The sequence below is a fragment of the Cheilinus undulatus genome, linkage group 23 (genome assembly GCF_018320785.1).
Source record: "Cheilinus undulatus linkage group 23, ASM1832078v1, whole genome shotgun sequence".
Taxonomy (NCBI): Eukaryota; Metazoa; Chordata; class Actinopteri; order Labriformes; family Labridae; genus Cheilinus; species Cheilinus undulatus.
The window spans coordinates 27,537,401-27,556,171 of NC_054887.1; the positions used below are offsets into that span (position 1 = coordinate 27,537,401).

At 40.0% G+C, this 18,771-nt stretch overlaps 1 protein-coding gene across 1 annotated transcript; it reads left to right on the top strand.

Annotated features, from left to right (window-relative positions):
* The first annotated feature begins 2,755 nt into the window (after positions 1 to 2,755).
* Positions 2,756 to 12,699, top strand: LOC121505742 (zinc finger protein 160-like). Its single transcript, XM_041781291.1, has 7 exons — positions 2,756 to 3,076; positions 5,607 to 5,809; positions 6,123 to 6,224; positions 6,365 to 6,460; positions 6,585 to 6,695; positions 7,011 to 7,134; positions 9,909 to 12,699. Exons 1-7 carry the CDS (start codon positions 3,049 to 3,051, stop codon positions 12,500 to 12,502), a joined length of 3,258 nt encoding a protein of 1,085 aa, XP_041637225.1. The 5' UTR covers positions 2,756 to 3,048; the 3' UTR covers positions 12,503 to 12,699.
* Positions 12,700 to 18,771: the final 6,072 nt, after the last annotated feature.

Here is an 18,771-nt window from a genome sequence, read left to right on the forward strand (position 1 = left end):
GTTGACTTGAAAGCCAGTGTTTGAAAGATCAGCTCCACAGAGCCCTTTGATATGCAGTTATGATAAATAAACACACTGACAGTCCACTTTGGTCCCTTTTTAATGGACAAAATTTTACAAAGTGTACAATTTCATGTAATCTGAGTGGACACAACTTGATAAACTGCTCTCTGTATAGACACATTTGGAATAATGTCCCTCTTTGGTGCTCTCTAAGAGGACAGAATTTTACAAATTCCCCTCTAAAGCACCCTCAGAGTAGATAAAAAGTCACAAATGTCCCTCTTCGGTGCCCTCTAAGTGGACCAAATGGGTCAAATGTCTCTCTTAAGCACCCTTAGGGTGGACAAAATGGGGCAAATGCCCCTCTTTGGTGCCCTCTAAGTGGACAGAATAAAACAAAGGTCCCTCTTCAGTGCCCTCTTAATTGACAGAATGTGACAAATGTCCCTCTGAAGCACCCTTAGTATGGAGAAAATATGACAAATATCTCTTTAGTGCCCTCTTAGTAGACAGAATGGGTCAAATGTCCCTCTTGAGCCCCCTTAGTGTGGGCAAAAAGTGACAGATATCCCTCTTAGGTGCCCTCTAAGTGGACAGAATAAAACAAAGATCCTTCTTCAGTGCCCTTTAAGTGGGCAGAATAGGACAAATGTCCCTCTTTAGCACCCTTAGAGTGGACAAAATGTGACAGATATCCCTCTTTGGTGCCCTTTAAGTAGACAAAATGTGACAAATGTCCCTCTTCAGTGCCCTCTAACTGGGCAGAATAGGACAAATGTCCCGCTGGAGCCCCCTTACAGTGGACCGAATGGGTCAAATGTCCCTCTTAAGCACCCTTAGTGTGGACAAAATGTCACAGATATCCCTCTTTGGTGCCCTCTAAGTAGACAGAATAAAACAAAGGTCCCTATTCAGTGCCCTCTAAGTAGACAGAATGAAACAAATGTTCCTCTTTGGTTCCCCTTTTAACTGGCAGAATGTGATAAATGTCCCTCTGGAGCCCCCTTAGTGTGGAGAAAATGCAACAAATATCTCTATTTAGTGCCCTCTTAGTAGACAGAATGGATCAAATGTCCCTCTTGAGCCCCCTTAGTGTGGACAAAATGTCCAAATGTCCATCGCTGATGCCCTTTAAGTGGACAGAATGTGACAAATTGTCCCTCTTGAGTGCTGTCTTAGGGACAGAATGGGACAAACATCCTTCTTTGGTGCCCTCTAAGTGAAAATAATTTGCTACAACAATAATTTGTCCTGGTGTTCTGTTACTTGAAATAGCAATGTGTGTCTAGACTGCCTTCTGAATGGAAAATACATAATAAACTTTCCTCTGTGCTATCTCTCCAGTGGACAGTAAGTGATAAAGCCGCAAGAATTGTGCATCAGATATGAATGGGACAACTTTCCTCTCCCAAAACTCCAGAAACTGGTCTCCTTACTTCCCAGATTTTTACAAACTGTTGGTAAAAGAAGAGGGAATGCTACTCAGTGGTAAACAGGGCCCTGTCCCTACTTTTTTGAGATGTCTTGCTGTTATCAAATTCAAAGTGAGATAATATTTTTCTGTTAATGGTAAAATGTTTAAACTTCTGATATGTTGTTTATGTTCTATTGTGAATAAAATTGGGCCATTATAAGACCTGAAAATCATTGCATTGTTCTTATTAACTCTTTACACAGCGCTCCAACTTTTTTGGAGCTGATGTTGCAACATAAAGAATGCGCCTCCATCCTGTACCAGGGACACTTGAGCATGCCCTGAATAGAAATGTGACTTTTCTGGCCACAGCCCAGCATCGGGCTGTTTTACTGACCGCTTAATTTCAGGTGAGCCAATGACTCAGGGTAGTAAAGAGGTGACAGCTTCTTCACTGAGCTAGTGGACTGTCTGCAGACACGCTGAGGAAATACAAGGTCATTAAAAGTCTGGAGAAAGTTTGGCCACTGTTTCTTCTGTGCAGAGGGTGCTATTTTTCTGCCTGCACTGCCACCGTTCATGAAAGGGTGAACTGTGTGCAATTTCAGCAGTTTTTAAATGAGTGAAAGTATAGTCGACAGGCTATTTGAACTTGTGTTTTCCTTTTGATGAAGCCCAGACAGTCATATTAGTTTGTTGTATTTTTTATCACCTCTCGTTTAGATTATTGTAATTCTTTGTACATTGGTGTGGCTCACTTGTCTTGCCATCGCTTGCAGTTAGTTCAAAATGCAGCTGCACGGCCTCTAACTGACGCCGAGACCACAACAAACCAGTGCTGGCTTCTCTCCATTGGTTTCCTGTCAGTTTCAGGATAGAGTTTAAAAGTTTGTCACTCGTCTTTGGAGCATTGCATGGATTTCTGAAGGCTCGCCTATTTGCATTGGCTTTAAAAGCAAGTTGAGCTTGAAATTTTGATTTGCGTTCTTTTTAATGCTGCTATTTTATTGTTTTCATGACTCATTTATTGTGTTTTTATAGATTTTCAAATTTTGTCTTCTTAGAGGGGTCCAAAGAGGGAAAATTGTCACACTTTGTCCTGATAGAGCACCAATTAAAGCAATATATAAAATTTTGTCTACTTTGAGGACACCAAGGATGAGCATTTGTCCAATTTTTCAGCTTAGAGAGCAGTTTATCAAATTTTGTGCACCAAAGAGGATTTAAAATAGAAAAAAAATGTTGCATGTGGTAATTTGTCGAACAGCCTCTAGATGGTGGTAGTGATCATATCAGGATGATACAGACCTGATATCTATCAGACGAAGAAGAAGTTGCCTAAGCAGGCAGTCTTTAAGTTGTTCATATTTTCATGCAGCGTCGTTTTCCTGACCCATAAAGGAAAGAAATCAAATCCAGGTTGACCATATAACAAGATGTGACTATGCAACACATCACGGATACGATAGGAGACCAGTAAAACGTTCGTTATCCTTTACGCCTGCGCACTCCAAACAGAATATCAAGCCGCCCTTCCTCCCCGCCAGCTTGTGCCGCAGGGTCGGGCGGACATCGACTCACAACAACCCAGAGTTAATTTCCTCGACTATTCGGACATTTTCGGAGTTAAAATGGAGAGCCAACATCGCATTGAAGAAGGTGAGATTGCGAAAACTCACATACGCATCACCTAGTTTGAGTTATTAGGTTTTCTTTTGGATTGTGTGCGCACGATTTTGAACATGGCGTACCCCGCTCTGAGATGGCGGTGGCTTTGTGCTACGTTACAGCGCTTACGAGCTTGTTTGGGCGGCAGTTATCATTAAGAGCTTCAAGTGAGATTAAGTGAGTATTAGTGAGGTTTGTGAGTTAATCCGTGAGGGTATGTTAGTCCTAGTAGGGTTGCTTATGTAGTTGCAGCAGTGTCAATCTAAGTTAGCGATAGTTAGCTGCTGAAAACAAGCACCGCAAAGGCTAAATGATGGTGCGTTCAGGAGCAAGACGGGAAATACAAGACTTTGAGCAAACCTGTGATTGTCGAGCAACCTTTTCAATTAGTCTAAAATCCCCTTTTGTGATAAAGTAACCAACGACTGTTCTTGTGCATCTCAGTTACTGTTTAAGCAACTCGGAAAGATTAAAATACCACGATAACTGCTGTCATATTTTACAGCTTGTGCTGCTCGCGTATGGCTATGTTTTTTACGACACAGTAGACGGTATATTGAAGGCAACAAGCCAGTTTACAGTGTTGTACCTAGATAACTGGCCCTAAAGGCACTAAATTTACTGCTATAAGAGGTCATGGGTTTTCTATTTCAGACGTGCATTTATTGCTGTAAATTTCTATTTGAGGTCCTGGGGAAAGTACCTAAAGATGACTTTCAATCAGCAGTGTACATACTTGAGGCAGGTCAACTTCTTCACAAGTTATTTGGTCAAGAAAAAGGTGAAATTAAGATTAAGCAGGAAAAATATCTGCTTTCTCATGAAATTTGGCAAGATATATTATTGAAATGATGGCAAATTTGTTTTCAGTATCACCCAAAATAATTGGGTTTCCCTATAAATTGTTTTATTTTTATTTATTTTTTATTTTACGCAGTTTTTTTCACTGTGTGTTTTTTGTCATCTTTCCTGATAGGCTACTCAAAATGAAGTGTTTTGATTTCATTAGGGATAAATGAAATTGACAGAAAAATGGACAGATTTGTAGTTACTCCAGTGATTATACTGTAGAGTTGACTGTTAAAGTTTTGAGTCTCCTGCATTGGTCCTGATGGTGCTCAGCAGCCACAGTGTTTTATTAGCAGACATGTAGATGATCTGCAGCTATGCCATCCTGCATCGGCTGCATTGATGCAAACTCATAGGTCCCACTAAATTATAGAGCAGTGAAACTCAATGTGTGGCTCTTCTGAGATGATTTGACCTCAGAAATTATCTATTGTAAGCAATCAGTTTGTTTCCTACTCTTGTGCAGCTGACTTGAATAGTCAACCTTTATTTATTTATTTATTTTTTTGTCTGTATGTTTCCATTGGTCCCCTTTAGTCACTTTTCACTCATTTTTGCCACTTTTTTACTAGGGGTGGGAATCTTTGTTACCTCACTATTCAATTCGATTACGTTTCATAGGGCTACGATTGATTCTTAATGGATTATTGATACATTTTGCTGCACTTGGGTTTTTTTTTTACATTTCTGTTGTTCTCACTGTGTCAAACATAGTAAAACATTATATTTGTGTTTTAAAAAATAGAGATAAATTAAATTTCCACTATTCTCTAACAGAAGATGTGAGTAAACTAGAAATTAACAATTGCACTGAACCTAAGGTAGCAGCATCCTTTCCATGTAACACATCTGAATTTACAGACATAAATTTTTTTTTTACAGATGAACTGCTAATCTAAACCTTGCTGTTACGTGCTGCATGTCAGAGTTCCACCTTTTTGTTCCTGCTATTCCACAGCATGAAATATGTAAATTACTAACGATTATCAATTATTTTTTGGAGATATTTTTTTCTCCCACCTCTAGTTTTTACTGCTTTTAAACCATTTGCCACCTGTAACTCATTTTCTATACATTTTTGCCACTTTTTCTCACCGTTTTTGCTTTTTTAACCCAGTTTTTTCCATTTCTGCATATTTAGCCCCATTTCACTCATTTTTCCTTTTTGTTTTGTGACCATTTTTGCCACTAACCTATTTTTATTGACACTTTAACTCATTTTCGCCAATTTTCACCTCTTCGATTGCGGCTCTTGCAAAGGTATATTTTAACAATTTGGCTCTTTGGTTGAACAGGGTTGAGTAAAACTGCTACAGAACATAGAGCCTAATGATCAGGTATTATTGGCAATAATTTATTCACTGAAACTAAATAATTGATTGTCTGATTGCCATTGAATAGAGTATTTTAAATGTACAAATAGCAGATATTGTATCATTTAAGCTTGTGGTTCTAGATATGTTGACTACCCTGTTGTATTCTGTGTCATTTTTGTTGAATATATTTCTATATGACCATGTTTTTCTCATCATATCATACAAACAAGTCAATTTTCCTTCAACACGTCTGATTACTGCTTTATATAACCCTGCAGGACATCTTTAATCAACAAGTCAAGTGGTGCTAAATGTATGAGATCATTTAAGTCACAACTCTGTGTAACATTTTCCAGAGTTGCCTCTCCTGCTGCCGTCTCTTCGCCTCTTCATCCCCCCACTGCGCCTGGTGTCTGCAGCCATGTGGCAGGTGGTCCAGAGGGGAAACGTGCAGGATTACGGGATGGTGGAGGAGTTCGTCAGCACCGTCTCAGAAATCGTACCAGAACTGTTGAATGCCGACCAGAAAGCTCAGCTCCTCCTGGGCCTCAGAGCACGGGTGAGACTGTGCATTGTGTCTCTTTTTGTGCATAAAACAAGAACAACAGCAGATTGTTTTTCTCTAGCAGATGTTAAGCTGCCAGTGTTAAAACCTACTATTATGTACCTGAGCAGGAAATGAGCATAATCATAGCAACAGCATCTAAAAACTGACAGACAGTGGAGTTACAGCTGATGAAGAGCTTTAATATTCTATGATGGAAAATGTCAGCAGCACCTGTAAGGCACTGTTTCATTTCCATGTGAACTGCTGTTTGTAAATCCCTCCTGTCAGTTGGATTTACCCAGAGGTGGAAACTGTTTGTTTGCAGGTGGTTCTTGAATTGTGTCGTGCCGAGCAGATAACAGACACAGAAACCATCGAGATGCACCTGGAGAGGATCAAGAACCTCATATCTACATGGGCAACACAGGTTAGTCACTCACAGTCACATTAGGTAGGTACAGTGCATTCAGAACGTATCATTAATCACACTCAGGTCTTCGCCATCTGTTCCGTCATATTGAAACTTTTTTGAAGCTTAAACTTCCTCTGCGTCCCTTTTTTTTCCAGCCTTGTTTTGCAGAAGTCGAGTTCCCAGAATCAAACTTTGTGGATCAGATTGAATTGTTGTTGAAAGACCCTGAAGAGAAGGAGAAGTTCTTCCAGGTTTGTGTCAGATGTTGTTTATAGAATGACTTTGCTCAATGAAGAAGCAGATTTGACTGCAGCAGAGTACGCGATGAGCAGCTGCTGTGACTGTAAATTGTTATTTTGTTTTCCTCTGCTCCAGGATGTTTTTCCGACAGATTTTGGGCCTGACTACGACAGCGCTCTGCAGGTGCTAATGCTGGATTTCCTGTCCAGATTGGAGAAACTTCTTCCAGTTCCAGATATTCAGCAGGTACAGGAACACATGAAGGAAATGTGACTGTTTTTAATCAGTTAGGCTGTCTGTTTTCTCTCAGAAGACTCTTTTTATTTGAAAAGGAAACTGTTTTAAGTTCTTAGGAAAAACAATTAAAACACATCTTTTCCAAAGATGCCATCATCAGTGAAATCTAGTGCAAGTAAATGAACATATATCAGCTCAGAAATCCTCAAAAGGTTGCACTGTTACTTAGTGCTACGTGCCATTTTATACATTAGAGCCAGAAGAAGTCCAGAGTTGTCTTTTCTTCTCCTCAATTTCTCTCCTTGGGTTATCTCTCTTCTTCAGACTGCATCCATGCTCAGTGCCGTCCCGTCTGCCCTAGAGGAGTGTGTCCACTCAGTTCCTGACCCACAACACCTGAGAACCGTTCTCCTGCACCACACAGCGCTTGGACATTTTGATTTTTCTGGTGAGTCTCGTCGTGACTGTGTGTGCATTTTACAGCATATACTAAAATCCAAACGTTTACTTTATTATCCATCTTTTTTCATCTTATTAAGATCACAAGCAGAAACATTAATTTCTAACAATACTAAAACCAGTTTGGTGTTCACAGTGCACAGTTGCAAACTGCACATGTTTTACTCTCAGATCATGCAGGAGATGGCCTGAATAGCTTAAAAAGGAGAGAAAGAGAGACAGAGAGCCTGTGATGTGGGCCACCGCAGACAGGAACTGCTTTGAATAATCTTTCCGACTATCCATTGTCCTCATCAGTTTTGGGCACAAAAAGCCCCAAAATATATCTTTAAAAAAACAGCCATTTTTTAAGTGTGAGGACTTTTTGTACTTATGTGAATATTTTGAAGACTTTGTTACATGAGGATTATTTTTTCACTTGTTGGTCCCAAAGAGATGGCAGAACAAGTTGGTATAAAAAAAGTCTCAGTCATTATTGTTTACTGTGTCACACATAAAAATCTTTGCATTTAATTTTTGTTTAGTTTTTTCTTTTGTCGTTATAGTTCCATAACTTTTTAAAATTCAAGTGATGTTACTGCAGCACACATAGTCTTAAAGCCCAGAAAAAAAGATGTGTAGAGCTTGACTGTGCACCACAGGGTTGATGTTTTACAAGCTTTTAAAAAAAAAAAAGGCCAGGAGAGACAAAATAGTCAAGAATAGCTAAGGGCTCTGAGGGTTAACAACTTTTTTCTTCATTATGTAAAATTCATCCATGAAGCCAAATAGTTGGTTTGCTCTTAGAAGTGCTGTCAATCAATAAAGGAAAAATGTAATCAATAACAAGCTTTTTTATTGATTATACTTGATTAATAGCATGTTTTGATGGCATGAGGAGGCTTGCATTACTGGTAGATTTAGTAGTAATAGTTAAAAAAAATATGCTTGTAAGTGGCATCAGAATTTCCTACAAGCTTGTGAAACAGTGACTCAGTCACACTGAGATCAAAGATCTCTTCTCCAAGGGAGACGTGGCCAAGTTTTCTGTTGGAAATTATATTTAGTTAAAATTGCAGATGGCTTAGTGGTTTAAAGCGTGACCCATGTTCGACTCTTTTGTCGCATGTCTCTCCTCGCTCCCTTCCCCGTTACTACTACTACTACGTTCTACTGTCCTCCTCCTATCCAATAAACACACAAAATGCCCCAAAAATAAATCTTTAGAAAAAGAAAAAATCAGAGATGGTCATGTGACCTGCTGCAGTTTGGAAGATTTTTAAAATAAAAATCTAAAGACGGTGTGTGTTTTATTATCAACAGAAAAATAAAAATCCATTTTAAAAAGGTAAAAAATCATCTTTAGAGTTCAGTAGAAGATTTTTACAGGAAAAGAAAATATCTGTCATCTGAAATCAAATTAAGCCAATCAGATTATTATCAGCACATCTCTGGTTTAATTACAAGGGCACAAAATTGTGCAAGGGAATGAAACATCCATTAATAAAGCCTCTTTATTTTGTTATAAAAATGTACAAGATTAGTGCATTTAAAGTCAACAGTTTCTCACATGCATGGCTGCAGATCACCCTAGAAAATGGTTGTCAATCTCAAGGCCAGGGGGCCAAACCCGGCCCTTCATATAGTTATACCTGGCCCACATGATCCTATCATATTTTTATTATAACTGGCCCGCTGGTATGAGGTCTGCAGATTTATTCTAGTAAAAAAAAATGCAAACTTATGAATATCCTTGTTAATTCATAAAAACATGTATAAAGGAAAGAGTAAAATAATTAGATAAAAAGTCAGAAGTGTGGGGAAAATAAATTAATTTGTGTTTTCATGTCATAGTTCCAATTTTCCATTGCACAATTACAACATAAACTTCTGATTTTGACTTCTTGATTTATTTTGACCTTCAAAATCCATGATTTTGATTTTTTATCTCAGATATTTGCCTTTAAAAACCTTATTTCTCTTAAATTACATGTTTTGACCTTTTGAACTATAAGTTTGACTTTTTATCAAAGATTTTAGCCTTTAAACACATCATTTTAACTTTTTTAAAATCTCAAAATCATTAATTATCAGTGCTAAGTTCTTTATTTTTCCATTATTAATTACTTGTGTAAATGAGATTTACAGTTTATAGTTAAGTGTTAACCCCGTTGGGCCCTCAGATTGGACCTAAATTCAGAATCCGGCCCCTGCTGTGATTGAGTTTGACACCCCTGCCTTAGAAGATTTGGGGATCCCACACTACAGCTAAATGATTTGGGAAAATAATCTAATTGAAACTTTTTTTTTTCAGTATTGCAAATGCATTTTAACATGCAGTTATTTTACAGGTTCCTAATCTTGTATATCTCTCAACAAGCAATAAATCTTCCAATTTTTAATGACCACAATATTTGGTAGATTAAACTGAGGCTGAACATTTAGAAAAATATCTAATCCAAGTTATTTTGATGCATTGCAAATTAAATATGAATTGTCATATTGAAGGGAATAATGGTTTTGTCGTTCTCACTTTTTGACATGGTTAGAAAACGGAACTTTTGCAAACAATTCTAGAAAAAAATGACACTTGAATGTTTGCATGATGATGTGCACAGCTCAGCCTGAAAAAATGTGTTAAACTGGTATTTTGACACACATCGCAGGTCACACAAATATCAGACCTTGCGATTTGAAAATTGCAAGCGTATTGGTTAAAGATAATCTGACTCTATGAATGAACTGCTAACAAAAGAGCTAACCGGGTTCTTCTTCTCCCTGCAGATGAATCTCAGGCCATTCCCTCTTCGTTTGGAAACTGCATCCTATCCTCGCTCTCCCTCCCTCAGCTGGAGAAGGTCGTCATAGACGCAGAACAGATCCACTTACAGTCTCAGTCCGACCAGATGCACACAGGGTGTATGACGGTCCAGGTGGAGGGCGAGACCGTGACTCTTTTGGACTATATACAGATCGAGCAGCCGCCAGGCTTGGTCGAGTCTGAGGATCAGGAAGAACATGAAGTACTAGAGGAGGAAACAGCTGGAGAGGACGTTGAAGAAACTCTAAAACCGGCAGCTTTCCAGCCTCTGAAGCAAAGCAAACGACTCCAACTAAAAAAGGAATTTTCTTCTGAAGATAAGGATTTATCTACTGAAAAGAAGCAACGTAAGAAATATCCGAGTAATAAAACGTGTCCTATTTGTAATAAGAACTTCCTGCGAGCAGCAGCGATGAGGCGACACCTGGAGACTCATTCAGCCAATCGGGATCTTAAGTATAAGTGTGCCAACTGTGATAAAAGATTCAGGGATCTTTACGACATGAACAGACACAACATGCGGGTTCATGAAAAGGAAGACATGAGCGGCGATGGTAAAGAGGAGGAGTTGACCGATCCGAGCACGTCTGACATGTCTGAGAACAAAAACTGCGCTCTGTGTGGGAAGTATTTCGCCAGGCAGGTGGACATGGAGCGCCACATGAACTCCCACTCAGAGGACCGGCCGTATAACTGCTGCTACTGCGAGAAGAAATTTAAGAATCCGTATGTTTTAAAGAGGCATCAGAAGGAGATTTGTAAAAGCAGAGAGCTGAAACGACCAAAAAAGAGAGAGATGCAGCGCTCAAATCCACAGCCGTCATCAGAGGGTGTAACAGAGGGTAAAATCTGCCCCATCTGCAGCAGGGTCCTACCATGCACCGCCGACATCGCGAAGCATTTACGATCGCACACAGAGGAGCGTCCGTTCATTTGCATGACTTGTGAGAAAGGCTTCAAGTACAAGGACACCTTAAAGAAGCACCAGATCATTCACGGGCATGAAGGAATCAGAGAGGAGCAGAGCAAAACTTCAGCGCAGATCCTCGCCGAAGCTGAAACGCAGCATTTAGGCGACACGGATGAACTCGATAAGAAAGAAAACAACCCAGACGCAGCTGCTGGAACTTCAGAGCAGCCACAAAAAGTCAACAAAAAAGCTCTTAAAGTCTGTCCGGTTTGTGCAAGGTCGTTCGACAGTGTCAAAACTCTCAACAGGCACATCCAGTGTCACACAGAGGAGCGGCCGTATCACTGCGTCCACTGTAAGAAGCGTTTCAAGCATATCCACGGCCTGAAGAGACACCAGATTTATGCCATTTGTCACAGGAAGATTGCAAGATTCACATGGAAGAAGGAGCTGAGAGCTGGGTCGAGCCAAGTGGAAGGAGCGGGCGACACCGTGCAGACGCCGTCAATGAAAGTCCCAGTGTGGTGCTCGAACTGCGGCAAACATTTTGAATATCTCTCTGCGTTGAAGGAGCACCAAGAGAACGTTTGCAAAGTGGATTTAAGAGACGTCATGAAGTGCAACGACTGCGACAAAGAGTTCAAGAGCATGACGATGCTCAAAGTGCACCAAAGGATTCACGATCCGCTATACTGCAAAGAGTGCGGGAAGATCCTCGCCAACGAGCCAGCTTTCGAGCGGCACAAGCTCATGCACCAGCCAATTCAGTGCACAATGTGCGATAAGACTTTCACTCTGCTGAGACGCCTTAGAGAGCACTATGAGCAGCAGCACAACTTCACTGGGCCGTATCCTTGTCCTGAATGTGACAAGTCCTTCATCTCACTGTCCTACCTCGCCATCCACCAAAGAATCCACAAAGGAGAGTTCCCATTTTCGTGTAGCTTGTGTCCAGAGAAGTTCAGATCCTCCAACTGTCTCACAGTTCATCTAAGGAAGCACACCGGAGAGAAACCCTTCCTCTGCTGGCAGTGCGGGAAGAGTTACCGCTCGGCATCGGAGCTCACCGTTCACATGGGGACCCACTCCGAGGAGAAACCGTGGGCTTGTACTCAGTGTGACATGGCTTACCGCACCAAGCTTCAGCTCACCAATCACGTTGAGCAGATCCACATCGGCGTGAGATATCCATGCAACAGCTGCGGGAAACAGTTCATGAAGGAGACGTCGCTGAAGAGACACGAGCTCATCCACTCAGGCGAGCGGCCGCACCAGTGCACCGTGTGCGGGAAGACCTTCCTGACCTCCAACGAGCTCCGCCTCCACAACCGCTACCACACCGGGGAGCGGCCGTACAAGTGCGAGGTGTGCGGGAAAGCCTTCATCCAGTCGGGGTATTTGAAGTCACACATGCGTATTCACACGGGAGAGAAACCGTTTAAGTGCAGCGTCTGCGATAAAAGCTTCAGGCTGTCGTATCACATGAAGAAACATCAGCGCACTCACAGCGGGAAGCCATGTAGCTATATATGCGAGGAGTGCGGGCTGGCGTTCCTCCATAAGAAGTCTCTGTGGGAACATTCACTCACACATGACGTGAAGATGGAGTCGACATTCACAGAAGAAGTGAGAATAGAGTTTCAGTAGAAGTTAAGTTTTTCTTTCTAAGATCTATCTTGTGATTTCTGAGCTGGTTTCACGGTCAATGAAGAATTTCTTTATTCTTGTTTTGCCTTTTGTTTCATTTTGATTAATTTGTACATTAAAGCAGCCTGAAGAGTTATAAGGCATAATATGGAAGCCATTTAATTTTTGCTGGAAAGCCTTTTGGAAATAAATCTATGATGAATGAACTCTTTTTCCTTTCATTATTATGTGGAATAAAGTTACAGAACCTTTGATGCAGCAAACAAATACACAGCAGATTTTAAATCATACTTCTGCTGCTCTGTTTAATTTTAGTCCTCATCTTTATATTTACTATACACCACTATACACCATTGCATAATGGTGTATATTTACTATACACCATTATGCAATGATTTTACATCTGCATCACATGCATGTACTGAACTTAAACACTCTTGATGTCTTTGCAAACTATAAAATAATTTTTATATTTGTATAATTAATTTAATCTGTTTTATCAGCAGCAAAATCATGCTCCATTGAAAAGTTAAGCTGTGATAACCATGATTTTTTGTTTTGTAAGACTTATTTTTGGCATTTTTGTGCCTTTATTAGAAGAGGATAGTGGATAGAGTCGAGAGCGGGGTAGAGACATGTGATAAAGGACCGCAGGCCGGATTCGAACCCAGACTGTCCGCATACATGGGGCGCGCCTTGAACCACTAGGCCACCTCCTGTGCCCCTAGCTGTGGTAACCATGTTTTATGTTTTACCTGAATAATAACCACACTCATAAAAGTAATTTATCTTTTAAACTTGATTTGTGCCATAGTGTTTAGTCTTCTGAAAGGAAGAAATGGGTTAAACTTTCAAAAATGGGTAAAAAATAGTGAAAAACAGGGTGGAAAGTGGCAAAAATTGGCGGAAATGCTGGTGGAATGGGTTAAAAAAAATGACAAAAATGGCTTCAAAGTGGAAGGTGGGCTGAAAAGGAGGTGAAATGGGATTAAAAAGTGTCAGAAATGGATTTAAAGTAGAAAAATGTGGCAAAAATTGGTGGGGAAAAGTGATGAAAACGGAAAATTTGGTGTAAAGTGGTAAATATAAGCTGGGGCACTAGCGCCAATGCTACTGATAAAACATTCACGCGTTGATATTGGGGGGCGTTCTCTGGGTCTTTCAGGGACCCTGCTAAATCTGTGTGTAGACTTGCTATTTACTGATTTTTTAAACATTACTTTGATTTCAGCTTAAATCTCACCAAAAGACTGTTTTTATTTTACATTTGACTAATCTTGGGCACATGGTTTCATTTAAAAAAATGGTTACGATATACAATTTGAAATGATTTTCAAAATATTAGGGGTCCTTTTTAAGGAATCTGTCAACCTCCAGGAGGATTAGCCACATTTGGAACCAGTGAAATAGTGAACTGCATAAATATTCACCCTGTTCAAGTCAGTATTTAGTTGCTGCACCCTTGGCTGCAATCACAGCACTGAGTCCATGTGGATAGGTCTCAATCAGGCATGCATTTTTCTATGCAAAACTGCTCCATTGTTCTCCGGGATTTTCCAATATTTTGCTGCATTCATTTTACCCTTTACAAGCCTTCCAGGGCAGGCTGCCGAGAAGCATCCCCACAACATGATGCTGCCACCACCGTGCTTCACAGTTGGGATGGTGTGTTTGTGGTGACGGGCAGTGTTTGGCGTCTTGTCTGAGGGCCAAAAAGCATCATTTGGGTCTCATCAGACCAAAGAACTTTCTCACACTTGACCATGGAGTCTCCCACATGCCTTTTGGTGAACTCTAGTCCAGATTTAATCTGAGTTTTCTTTAACGGTGGCTTTCTCTTTGCCACTCTCTCATAAAGCTTTGACTGGTGAAGAGCCCTGGCAACAGTTGTTGTCTGCAGAGTCTCTTCTCATCTCAGCTGCTGAAGCTTGGAACTCTTTCAGAGTAGTCATAGGTGTCTTGATGGCCTCACTAGTCTCCTCTTTGCACTGTTACTCAGTTTGTGAGAATGGCCTGATCCAGGCAGATTTACACATGTGCCATATTCCTTCCATTTCTTGGGGATGGATTTAACTGAGCTCTGGGGATGTTCAGTGCCTTGGATTTTTTTTGTATCATCCCCTGACTGATACTTTTCACTAACCTTTTCTCTGAGTTGCTTGGAGTGTTCCTTTGTCTTCATGGCGTAATGGTAGCCAGGAAAAACTGATTAACCAGTGACTGGACTTTACAGACCCATGCATCTTTATACTACTCACTTAAGACACATTCACTTTTTCATCACATTTTATTTAACTGGCATTACTTTGTAGAAATTGGTTTTCACTTTGACATTAAAGAGGGTTTTTTCATTTTATTTGTCAAGAGAAGATTTATTTATAGAATCAATAAAAGAGTACTGAAAATGTGAAACACTGAACTTAAACTTCCCCTACTACTAAGCCAACATCCTGAGGTTCCTGCAGTCATCCTCTTTCACCAGTAGATGGCAGTGTAGTCGTGGCAATGAGTGTCAAGACTTCCCTTCTAAAAGGGAAAGTCGAGCTTTCTGAATTATTTCTCCTGCTGACACAGCTTGTGTTGAAGCTTCCTTTTACATAAAAAACATTTGCCCTTCATGTTCCTCTTTATTGATATTTTTAGAGCTTTTTAATGCGACATCAATTCTCCCGTATCATTTGAAACTCTGTAAATCAATATTCACCCTCTGCTCTTCCTCAGTCGGTGTCACCAGACCGTGGCCTCAGCCTGAGTGACGGTCTAAACCACGACAGCAGCTCCAGCAGCATCCCTGCCTGTCTGCCAACAAACTGCTCCCTGAAAAAATCAAAGGCCGGCTGAGTCAGAGCCTCTCCAGAGTGTTGGGAGCAGATCACTTTTTAACCCAAAGCATATTGATTTATACGGGGCTGTAATTGCTTCAGTGTGTCCTGGATTATTCCCCTCAGTAATTGAGGCCTGGCAGAGCTCCCTTTCCCTAGACATAGCCGCTGCGGTGCCAGCTGGTGGGCAGAGAGGAGCACCGCACCCACTCCCCAACCAGCCGGGGAGAGCGTGGCACCCCAAAAACACACGCCTCAATTAGTGTTGCAGCACAGACAGTTCCCACATCTAATAGCAGAAAAGCTGGTAAAGACAGACCGCTTGCTAAAACCAAAAACGGGGCATTTTCAGGGCCTTCGTCTGTGGTTTGTGTCTTCAGGATTAGTCATGTTTATTGACACCACCACTCTCTCTGTAATTACTGCACATGCTATTGTTCAGGTATTTGTTTTGTGTTTTTGTTCCAGACTCAGTGGGGCATTCCTGGATTTTTTAATCAAGGCACGCTCTGACGGGTTCGGGATTTCCCTGGTGTCGCAAATACATAGGAGAGACAAAAATGTAAACACTGTTGGAATAACGGCCTGACTCAACTCTCACAACATGACCTCTAGGAAGGTTTGTGTTTGCCTGGACAGAAGTATGTTGATCCTGCAGCTTGGGGTCACTGACCTGAATTCTAGAGGACAGGGCAATGCAGAATTTCAGTGTTCAACTAAATGACATTATGCAATTAGTCAGTATTATTGCATTTTCATAGGTCACATTATTGTCATATCCACAGCACTCGATCTAACTGATCCTTCATAACAAAAGTCTACTTTTAATTGTGTATACTTTAGTCTGAGCTGCTATGGTCTTTGTCTGTCATAAGTTGCCAGTTCCATCACGAGTTCTTCCTTAGTCATAACAATCATACATTGCTTCTTCTTGTTGCTTCCTCGTAAGTCAGATCCATCATAAGTTGCATCTTCATGAGTCAGATTCATCATAACTTGCTTTTTTATGGGTCAGATCCATCAAAAAATGCTTCGTCATGAGTCAGACCCATCATAAGTTGCATCTTCATGAGTCAGACCCATCATAAGTTGCATCTTCATGAGTCAGATCCATCATAAGTTGCATCTTAATGAGTCAGATCCATCTTAAGTTGCTTTTGTATGAGTCAGATCCATCATAAGTTGCATCTTCATGAGTCAGACCAATCATAAGTTGCATCTTAATGAGTCAGATCCATCATAAGTTGCATCTTCATGAGTCAGATCCATCATAAGTTGCATCTTCATGAGTCAGACCAATCATAAGTTACATCTTAATGAGTCAGATCCATCATAAGTTGCATCTTCTTGAGTCAGACCAATCATAAGTTACATCTTAATGAGTCAGATCCATCATAAGTTGCATCTTCATGAGTCAGACCAATCATAAGTTGCATCTTAATGAGTCAGATCCATCATAAGTTGCATCTTCATGAGTCAGATCCATCATAAGTTGCATCTTCTTGAGTCAGACCCATCATAAGTTGTATCTTCATGTTGCTTTTTCATGAGTCAGATCCAATTTATTTTTAAATCAAATTCATCTTAACTTGCTTCTAAGTCAAATACCTCATAAGTAGCTTCTTGTTGAGTCATAGTTAACAAAGTTGCTTTCTTTCTGAGTGAGGTCCATCATTTGTTGCCCTTTCCATGAGTCAAATACATCTTACTTGCTTCTTGAGTGTGTCACAATAATCTTAAGTTAATTTTTAGCGGGTCAGCGCCACCATGACATCTAAAGTGAGTTAAATCCATCATGGTTTGCTTCTTCTTGATTCACAGTCACAATAAGTAACTTATTTGTGTGTCAGATTGATCATGCTTTTCCTCTTGTGGTCAGACCCAACAACAAGATTTTTAGTGCATCAGACCCATTATGAGTGGGTTAATCTTGAGTCGTATTCATCATGTCGTGTTTTTGTGACTTTGTGTCATGGGTTGCTTTTTCAATGGTTAGAAAGAGTTTTCTGTGACTTAAATCCATCATTTATATTTTTTTCCATGTGTCAGGTTCATGTTGATGTGCTATATCAGCTTGTCCGTCATCGGTTGCTTTTTTATGACTCAGGTAAACAAAAAGTTGTATTTTTAGAGTCAGATCCATCATAAGTACCATTCTCATAAGGTAGACCAATCCTGAAATACATTTATATAAGTAAGAACCATCATAAGTTCCTTTTTCGTGTCTCAGAACCATCTTAACTTGGTTTTTCATGAGTCAGATTCTCTACTGGCAGCATTTTAGAGTCAGATTAACTAGATCTTTCTAAGTCTGCTCTTTCAGCCATCTTTGAGAGTCAGACCACCCATCAGCAGCTTTTTTGTGGACAACATCTCCTACCATTTCCCTCTTCATGATTCAAATCTGTGTTTAATGACATCTTCATGATTGCAATTAATTGATAATTGCTTCTTTATTTGTCAGGTTGGCTTCTTATGCTAGATCAAATATATAATGCTGTGCATGTATGATTAGCAATGAATTGCTTCTGTATGAGTCAGATAGCTTTGAATGTCTTTGTGAGTCAGACTTGCTGCTAATTTCCTTTTTACATGAGACTGAACCACTACTGAATGCTTTGTTTGTGAGTCACTTTTACTATGAATTGCTTTTTCATGAGGTAGATTTCCAATAAATTACATTTTTAGGAATTAAATCCTCTATTGTTTGATTTTTGTGACTCAATGCCACTAAACGGCACCTTTTTTGTCTAAAATGAGTCAAATAGGTCACTGTAGGTCACTGGCTTACTTTGTCTGTTCACTCATCAGATCTATCAAATTATTTATGGTAAGAGTAGGGTCAAGAATTAGTAGCTCTTTCTGTGATCAGATCCTCCATAAATGCAGCAAACTCAGCCTTATCTTTAATTGTACATTTACTAGTGTTATCCTAAGACACTTTACTATGATGGTAGTTTCAGACCATGCTTTTTTGTACTGATAATGAGCTCAGCACTAAATAACATCTAGCAAAGTTACAGTGGCAAAGCAAAACATGGGGTTGTAAAGAGGTAAAGGGAGATGCAGAGAAAGAGACGAGGAAAATTTACTGTAAATTTCATCGACTAAAATGTTGGGAAGTTTCATCAACTAAAACTAGACTAAAACTAAAACAATTTAAATGACTAAATTATGACAAAAACTAAAAGATCTTTTTGGCAAAAGACTTTAACTAAAACTAAATTAAAAAGTTCTGTCAAAATTAACACTGATATGTAGGTAACAAGGCTAATTCTAAAGTTAATGATGCTATGATAGTTTTGTAGGTAATGTAACTAAAGGTGATGGAGCTACAGTAGCTGTGTAAGCTATATAGGTAACATAGCTACATAACTAACATAGCCAAAGATAAAGCAAATGATGCTACTTCAGCTACATTAGATTCAGTTAAGTTTGATAAAGCTG

What these genes read in the sequence shown, in the direction of transcription:
- LOC121505742 (XM_041781291.1), top strand. Translation starts at nt 3,049, where the DNA reads ATGGAGAGCCAACATCGCATTGAAGAAG. An exon ending in AGAAGGAGAAGTTCTTCCAG is followed by an intron (nt 6,461 to 6,584) that starts GTTTGTGTCAGA and finishes CCTCTGCTCCAG; the next exon opens with GATGTTTTTCCGACAGATTT. An exon ending in TGGACATTTTGATTTTTCTG is followed by an intron (nt 7,135 to 9,908) that starts GTGAGTCTCGTC and finishes TTCTCCCTGCAG; the next exon opens with ATGAATCTCAGGCCATTCCC.